At 37.4% G+C, this 9,015-nt stretch overlaps 2 protein-coding genes across 3 annotated transcripts in view; one reads left to right on the forward strand and one right to left on the reverse strand.

Moving 5' to 3' along the window:
- spmap2l (sperm microtubule associated protein 2 like) overlaps positions 1-2,854 on the forward strand; it is an 8,550-nt gene extending 5,696 nt beyond the window's left edge. Inside the window, exons 6-8 of the mRNA XM_016507615.1 lie at positions 446-587; positions 712-846; positions 2,290-2,854. Coding sequence (XP_016363101.1) covers positions 446-587; positions 712-846; positions 2,290-2,403 — 391 coding nt within the window. The 3' untranslated portion in view covers positions 2,404-2,854. The remainder of the gene's footprint in view (positions 1-445; positions 588-711; positions 847-2,289) is intronic.
- A 2,057-nt stretch (positions 2,855-4,911) lies between these two features.
- hopx (HOP homeobox) overlaps positions 4,912-9,015 on the reverse strand; it is a 5,482-nt gene continuing 1,378 nt past the window's right edge. For both annotated transcript variants that reach the window (XM_016507642.1, XM_016507641.1), the window contains one exon: positions 4,912-5,539. In XM_016507642.1, coding sequence (XP_016363128.1) covers positions 5,462-5,539 — 78 coding nt within the window. In that variant the 3' untranslated portion in view covers positions 4,912-5,461. The remainder of the gene's footprint in view (positions 5,540-9,015) is intronic.

A 9,015-nucleotide genomic window follows, 5' to 3' on the forward strand; every position in this document is an offset into this window, starting at 1 on the left:
ATTATTTTTTTTTTATTTTTTTTATTTTTTTTTTTTTTAGAAAAATCTCAAACCTGTGTGCAGATTTGTCTGGAGACCATTCAAAATGTTTTTGAAAGAAGTCTCTTATGCTCACCAGGGCTGCATTTATTTGATAAAAAATACAATAATATTGTGAAATATTATTACTGTTTCAAATAAGTGTTTTCTATTTGAATATATTTTAAAATGTAATTTATTCCTGTGATGCAAAGCTGAATTTTCAGCATCTTTACTCCAGTCTTCAATCACATGATTCTTCAGAAATAATTCTAATATGCTGATTTAATGCTCAAGAAACTTTTTTTATTATTTCAATGTTGTTTGAATTAAATTTTTATTTGAAACACCATAAATGCCTTTACTTTCTCTTTTGATCAATTTTAATGCATCCTTGCTGAATAAAAGTATTAATTTCTTTCTGTAGTTATGCACACTCATTTTTGTGTGAGCATGACTGTCCCATCTGGCACGTGAGTCCCAGTGTAAGGAACGTGGCCGTCTCACCTCGAATCCTCCAGCTGGCCGACCCCAAAACTAACCACCCCAACTTCACCAGCAACAGACAGGTCCGAACTTACAGGAGCAACATCGCTTTTAAACCAAGAACTGGTTCTGGTGCTTAATTCATAGTGACGACGAGTTTTACATATCCAAGCACCATTCACATTGGCTTTGTGTGGTTGTGTGCAGAATGTGCAGACATTCATCTCATATGCAGCTCAAACAGCCAAGATGACGTCCAGACTCGAGCAGCTCTCACTGCCCAAACTAAGAGAGAACAGACACTTCTACAACCCCGGACGACCAGAGAGTCCAATCCGAACTGTAAGAGACAGATGGGCTTTTTCACACTGAGCTTAACATCAGTAGGTAATCGACATTCCAATCCCCACTTTTAACCTGGGGTAAAGGAACATTTCACATTTACAGTATAATTTAGAGGTGAGTTTAGCACCGCTTTTAACCCAGGATTACGAAAGCAGGATTAGCACCGCATTAACCCTGCATTACGGTACCAAACTGTACAGTGTGAAACGATGCGGCGTTAGAATGTTACGGCTAGATGCTTAGCAACCGACAAGTGCATCTTATTAACGTGCTTTGGACAGTCAAGGAAAGTCGTGCATTGTATAAACAGTGGTTTCAGCTTTTGAGGGGAAAAATGTCAAATGGTGATGGAAAATGCGTCATGTGGAGTAAAGAAGAGACAGTTTTATTCTTACCTTTATAGTCCAAAAAGTCCATTCAGGAAAAACGTAATAGCAGTCGGCAATTTATAATACGAGAATGCACAATACACAGGTCACATGCTGCGTTCGTCCAATCAATAACACTGACACCACAAATATGCAGATAAGAATGTTAACCCCAAGATAACTCATGATTCATTTTATCCAGGTTTTAGAATGACCCAGGGTTAACTAGTTCAACTGAGTGTGAAAAGCCCTAGTGTATACAGTAAACTATGCAGATTGACCAACCAGAATCAAGTATTTCAGGCCCTGTTTACACCTGGTATTAAGAAGCGTTTCTGTTGATCTGATCACAAGTGGTCAATGCTGAATACAGGTGTAAACGGGGTCCGAAATATTTTGAGCTTGTCCACTTTTTGACCAGTTCTAGAGGTAGTCAAAAAACACATTCAACCGGATGGTTTACGTATAGATGCTCATGTGGTCGAATGTGTTTGAACAGCCACCACATATCGCCTTCTCTCTGCCTACTGATTTAAATATTAAACATTAAATTCAACAGTAAACAGTAAATTTGGTTTGAAGAAAAATGTAAAAAGCACAATGTTCTCTTACCATTCCTGATTCTAACGCAAACCCACAGTGTTCGGCATAGTTTTGCAGGTATCAGAGCAGAAATGAGAGATGCTGTTTTCTGTTGTCTCCTTTTGCGTTTATAAGTATATTGTGCAAACCCATTTCACAATATTAGATCGAAAAATCAGAAAAGGCCCATATATACACCAGCACATAGACCTTCCCCTCAAAGAAATCTGGAAAGTGGACAAAGATTAAAATATTAAAACACCAGGTGTAAAGGGGAATGTGTCTCCATCGTGTACTTGTGATCCAATCGACCAAAACGCATTTGAATAGCAGGTGTAAACAGGGCCTCAGAGAGCCTTGGAATAAAATGGTAAAAAAAAAAAAAAAACTGTTGGTCACCCTTTCAGTTGTTTTTGTTGGTAGTACGACATGAAATCTGTCTGGACTCCCAAGTGTGGATTAATTCAGCCGTCTTTGGCTTCTCTTACAGGTGTCTAGGGGAGCAAGAAACGCCACGGCGAGTGCTCGGATCCAAGCTTTATCCACTCCTAAAGCCCTCTCTAAAGATTACATCCCACCCAGAGAACCAACATGGCAGCCCTGAGAAAACAAGACAGACCACAAAGCTGTGGTTTCCAGCACATTCATCATGTGCAGTTATTGTATTTTGTCACTTTCTCACCGCCTTCCTTCTCCTATCAGGAGCTTGTTGATCGGTTGAACTCTCATTGCTTTCGCTCTGGTGTTCTAATCACGGTCTCAGATTTTGACTGTGGACTACTTTTGACTGAAATTTAAGTAGCACATTATTCTTAGCCTGCTGCCAAACCCGCCTGGCTCCTCAAACAGGACTCTGTGTTTTGTGCCTATAGTGTTTCCAGATTGTCTCTCGGTCTAGACGCTGCTTTCAGTCAGAAAGCGCTGCAAGGGAATCTATGATTATCAACATCTGGTTTGAGCATCGGTGTAAGTTTTCTTGCCTGGACTTTCACTCTACACATTCAATTAGATTCAAGGTATTTCAGTAGTTACATTGTATATTGTATTTACTGTTTAAAAACAATAAACAACCCATTTTAAAAAAGTAAATCCTCATATTCAAATATTTTAATTCACCAGGGATGCTTTGTTGTGATTCTTTAATTGAGTAATTGAAAATTAGTTGTCAGTAACTCAAAAACTGTCACATTTTTGCATGTGTTTGGACCCTGTACACTTGCTCATGTCACTACAGGAGCCAGTTGGACCTCAGATCAGATCATCTTTTCCTGCTGTACTCTCGAAGTCTTTCCTATTCCCATGATCCTCCACTAACTCTCTCTCTCTGACCGATGGGTGACAGATTCCACTTGTGTCTGTCGAGTTGTCGTGGTAACACACAAAGCCACGGCTCTCTGTCAGCCGTTCAGATTCAGTAAACAGATCTAGTTCCTCTCACTGTATGTTTAAAAACAATAAACAACCCATTTAAAAAAAGTAAATCCTCATATTCAAATATTTTAATTCACCAGGGATGCTTTGTTGTGATTCTTTAATTGAGTAATTGAAAATGAGTTGTCAGTAACTCAAAAACTGTCACATTTTTGCATGTGTTTGGACCCTGTACACTTGCTCATGTCACTACAGGAGCCAGTTGGACCTCAGATCAGATCATCTTTTCCTGCTGTACTCTCGAAGTCTTTCCTATTCCCATGATCCTCCACTAACTCTCTCTCTCTGACCGATGGGTGACAGATTCCACTTGTGTCTGTCGAGTTGTCGTGGTAACACACAAAGCCACGGCTCTCTGTCAGCCGTTCAGATTCAGTAAACAGATCTAGTTCCTCTCACTGTATTAACTCATCAAACTCAACATCATGCAGAACCTCAGCAGTCGGATTTAGAGGTGAAAGATTCATGTGTAAATAACATCAGAGATCAAATGGAGGAGGTATTCCAACATATATAGTCATGTTTAAAGCAATAAAACTAAATATTCTGGTTCTGCTGTGTTGATTGCAACCCAAGTTTAAAAAAAAAAAGGTGTTGCAGAGATTAATTACCAACAAGGGAGCCCAAATAGATCCTCAAACCAAGACCAAAAACAACAAGCCTGTGGATTATTGTGATGTTTTTATCAGCTGTTTGGACTCATTCTGACGGCACCCATTCACTGCAGAGGATCCACTGGTGAATAAGTGCTAAATTTCTTCAAATCTGTTCCCATGAAGAAACAAACTCATCTACTGTAGGCCTACATCCTGGATGACCTGAGGGAGGATGTGGAAGGAAAACTATGTATTACCATGAAATAAGAAGATAATGTAGGCCTAGATGAAGAGAGTCAAGAGAAATAATACCGCCAATAGTTCATCAGTCACTGCTGTGATTTTGCCACCTCAGAGACACTAATAATCTCTCTCTCTCTCTCTCTTCATATAGATTTTTTTTTAACCAAAATTTCTTAAGTTACAATGCTTGACAGTTTCATATTTTTGATCAGGTTCTAACTGTATTATTTTAATATCTTCCAGGATATGCCAGGAAGCTTGCTGTAGTGTTTGTGTTCAGCTCAGCATCTGCGCTGCAGTCAAATGAACATGTTTGTTTTTCCATTGAGGGTGTGGGATGTTTTTCACGCCCCACTGCTCAAACACACACACACTCATTTACCACTGCAGTCAGCTGCGCTCTGCCAACCATTTAAAAGTTGCCTCGTCTGTCCATCCTTTGCTTACTGGATGTGTTTAAAGATTTAAATATTTGATGAAACACTGCCATCAGCGTTTTGAGTCCGTCTGATGCTTCTCACTCCTTTCACGTGGACTCTGTTGTTTAGTCAACTCTTTCACCATCCTTGTCATCAGGATTTCATTTTAAAACCTCTTTTTTTTCCTCTTGACATGTTTTAGTTGGTGTCCAGGTTTTCAGATGTGTTCCGAGCAAGCTCACAGAAAACTGTTTTGCTCAGATGTTGCTCTTTCATAGATTATGAAACTTAACTCCGACATGGTTCTCCAATAATTTCTATGAAGAAATAAATATAGAAACAAATACAGTATACAGTAAGATTAAATTCAATAAATGTAACCTTTATATACTGAGATCTTTGACTTTTGAATGCAGATTTTAATATTTATTATGTGAGCAGACATTGAGACATTATTGAGATTTCTTTTGGACTTCTAGTAGAGACAAATGTGAGATTACTGTGGTCTATTTTTGTAGGAGAAAAACTGAGAAGCAGAAGACATGTCAATTTGTTCTCAATTTAATCTCAGTGTCTAGCACAAACAATTGAGATGATAAAGATAAATTTTTTTTGTTTTAGGTTTATAAATAAAGATATAGATAAAGTGTATGTTTCTCAGCTCCATGATGATCCTCCTAATGATAAAGCTCTATACTAATCATTCAACACATGAAATCAAACCCTGACATACAGATGCTTACATTTAGTTTATTTACGAACATTTAATAGTTATGGCAATAAAATATATGACATACATACACTTTGCTTTGAGCAAAAGATTACAACTTAGATCAAATTAAAAATAAAATAAGACTCATATCGGTCTTCAAACTTCAGAAAACATCCTCAAATAAGAAAAGAGACAGTGAGATGAGTCTACTGAACAATCACGGGAGCAGAGACAGAAGAAGAACAACATGAGGATCTTCCATCAGTCCTTCACTGATCCCAGTTCAGCAGGGAGACCTTCTGCTTTCCTCCACTGAGCATTTCGCATCCTGAACCATTTCTACAGGAGAGAGAGAGAGAGATTAGGCTGATTGTAAATCAGGAGATATCACATAATTGTAGTTTTTATATCTTCTGAAGAAAATTGGACTGGTGCTTGCAATAAGTTTTCAATTTGTATGTTTACATGTACCATTTTTTGTCAATAGGAATAAATTCAAACCGATTTTGGCTTCTGAAAGCTCTGTTTATATGGATGCAAGGCATTCTATTGTCAGATTCAAGTGTTTACATGCTTATTGTTTTCCTATTGATCTGATTGTTTCAGGTCCGCAGGTCTAAATTTATTTCAGATCAAGCTCAATCGGATCAATTGAGGTGTTAACATGAAGGCTTTTCAATCTGATTAAGCCATCAGTCTATACATGGAGTATTTGAATGCCTTATTTGAATCAGTTTCAACACAAGTAAAGAACTGAGTAAATATTTCACTTTTACGCACTAATCTTAAGACTTATCCCAAATTAGCTGATTTTCTTTGAAACAGACAGTTGCACAACAGCTCTGAGGTACAATAATCTTTAACACTAGCATTGCAACACACTTGCAAAACTGTCAATGTTTTACATAACAAACCATGAGGGTATATAAAAAGCTCTGTATAAAATCCCCTTCTTTGGTAGGGTGACTATACGTCCTCTTTTCCCCGATTTCTAAACTCCCTAAAATGTCCGGGTTTTGGCTTCGTTTTCCTATTGTTTTCATACCTGTTAAAGGTAATGACTGAAAAGTAGTTTGACCAATAGCATGCAGGCATTGTACATAATTGACCAATCATGGCATAATGTATGAGGACTGTAGAGAGACCATCAACAGGAAAACAAAGCCAAAACCCAGATATTTTAGGCAATTTAGAGGCGTAATCACCCTACTTTTGGTAATATTTTATTTGTTCACCTAAACCTAACAGGCCACTATTTTTTTATCAGAAGAACAGCAAACACTGTGTGAATTGCATTTCTGTGTTTGTGCGAACAGCAGTGGCGCTCATCTTCACCTCACAGGTTTTAGTGCAGCATGTGTAGTGTTTGGCTCAGAGTCAAATGCTACACATGCTGCACTAAAACCTGTGAGGCTGCAGTCCACCCATCTACCCATCACTAACAGTACATACACACAGAGTCTGTGTTTACTAGCCAACACGGCGAGCAGGCATGACCGGTTTACAGAGAGAGAAAGAGAGTTGTACACCTGTTCCTCATACCGCACCCTCTGTGTTTGAGTTTTCTTAGCATTAAAATAATGCAAAGTGGTGATATCATTTCCCACAGAGCCAGGACAGAGTTTGTTATTCAAACCAATTTTCCCTGGGCCACATTTGCCTAATAAAGCCATGGACTTTACTCTGTGCTTAGCTTTCATAGTGACAATTTTGCACATTTCTCCCATTCTTAATGGTCTTCACACAGGATCATATGTTAGGGTTATTGTGGGTCTTAAAAATAATTAATTCGCCCTTCCACAAATTAAGGCCTTGAAAACGTGAGAGCAGAAATCAGAATCATGTTGCATGCAGTGCTTTAAAAATATTATCTTCCTCTGTATGTTTGTCTTGTTTTCCAAATCATATATCTAAACATCCTTAAATCAAGATGCATTTAATAAAGATGCAAAATGACAATAAGAAGTCCCTGTCTGTTTTCTGAAACAATTATTAAAATTAAGTTAGGTTATGTTTAAAACAAGAACCAATATCTGCCAATGGTGTATGAAAACTTGTTTTCACTTTGAATTAAGTTAATTTTTCTAAGCCTATTGGCAGACATTTGTTCTTGTTTTAATCATAAACTCACTTCATTTTGATCAATTTCACAGAAAACAAGACTTGTTAGTCATTTTGCTTCTCAAATAAATGTTTCTTGATTTTTGAAAAAAAAACACTTTTTTTGCAGTGTGATCAGAAGGTGGTTGTATTCAAGCCATAAGCTATTTCTTTGTGTTACTTAATCTTTTTGTGGAAACCATTATAGGTTTTTTTCAAGGACTATTAGAGGAAGTTTAAAAGAACAGAATTTACTTGAAATAGAAATTATATAAATTATATTATTATGTAATTATAAATTATAAATGTCTTTACTGTCACTTTTAATCAATTTAATGCATCCTTTCTGAATAAAAGCATTACTTTCTTTCCAAAACCCCCCAAATCTTTAACTTTGTACGGTATATTAACTATGACTTGGGCAGGAGTGAATACATTTAAGTACACTATATACATTCACACACCCCTAAAATTATCAATTGCTAAGCCTGTTCTATTGTGCAGGGTGATTTATCACAAAGGCGTTCACATTTTGTATAAATGCACTTGGTTTTTCACAATCATAGTGACAGAAACAGACCAGCCTCAAGATGGAATGTGTTTCCAGTAAGATTCTGCCAAACTTCACGCTGTCAGCACTGTCAGTATTGCTCACAAGCTCTGCAGTATCTATTAAACTGTAAGTAGATGCATTACAGCATTACTAACTGCTCCATTACATCATGACTCCTGTGTGGGCTTTTCCTTTGAAAGAGTGTGTTTAGAAATCAGACACAATGCGTTTGAACATGTCAACTGTGTAAGAGGGAAGGTGCATCCGGACGCGCTCCGGGTCGCCTATTGTGCTCCAACACTTCATTTATGGTCAGAGTCAGCTCTCCATTCACATGCCTTTGGCTTTTAATGCTGTCAGTGTGTTATTTTGAGCTGGTGACAGCAAAACAGGAATGAAGACAATGCATGAGAGGAGCTTGCATCATGGGTAATGTGGCTTGGCTAAAGATCTCATGTGTTCACTGAGAAGTTGTAAGTTCACACCCTGGAAGGATTGATCCATGAACTTTCATTGTGCAATTAAGAGTTTTAACCTCCAGAGGGACTCAATCTGTATAAGTAAAGTCTTAATTTATTGTTGTAAATTAATTAATTAATTGTTTTGCAGACAGTATGGAAACGTTACTTTAAATGTTCTCTAAACCATGTGAAACTAGGTTGTAAGGTTGAAAAAAACCAGACTGATGTCGAAAATGTTTCAGAAAACCATGAACGATGTATAAATAATATTTTTGTGCAAACGTTTTGATAACGTTATTAAATAACTTTAATAGAAAAACGTGTTCCTAACTTCGAAATAACCTTGTCAGAACGTTAGCCAAAGTTCTGAGAACATTCACTCTCAGCAGGGATGTTGCAGTTCGATACCATGGTAGCCTAAATGTTATTTTTTTTGAAAAGTGCACAGTTTTACATTATTATTCTTCTTATTTAAAGGGTCATATGATGCGATTTCAATTTTTCCTTTCTCTTTGGAGTGTTACAAGCTCTTGGTGCATAAAGAAGATCTGTAAAGTTGCAAAGATTAAAGTCTCAAATCCAAAGAGATATTGTTTATAAAATGTAAGAGTTAACCACGCCTACCTAAATCAGCTCGTTCTAACACGCCCCCACATACCTACGTCACGATGTGGGAAGATTTGCATAACGCCGCCCAAATG

Source organism: Sinocyclocheilus anshuiensis, unplaced genomic scaffold, assembly GCF_001515605.1.
Source record: "Sinocyclocheilus anshuiensis isolate Anshui unplaced genomic scaffold, SAMN03320099.WGS_v1.1 scaffold1646, whole genome shotgun sequence".
NCBI classification, from domain to species: domain Eukaryota; kingdom Metazoa; phylum Chordata; class Actinopteri; order Cypriniformes; family Cyprinidae; genus Sinocyclocheilus; species Sinocyclocheilus anshuiensis.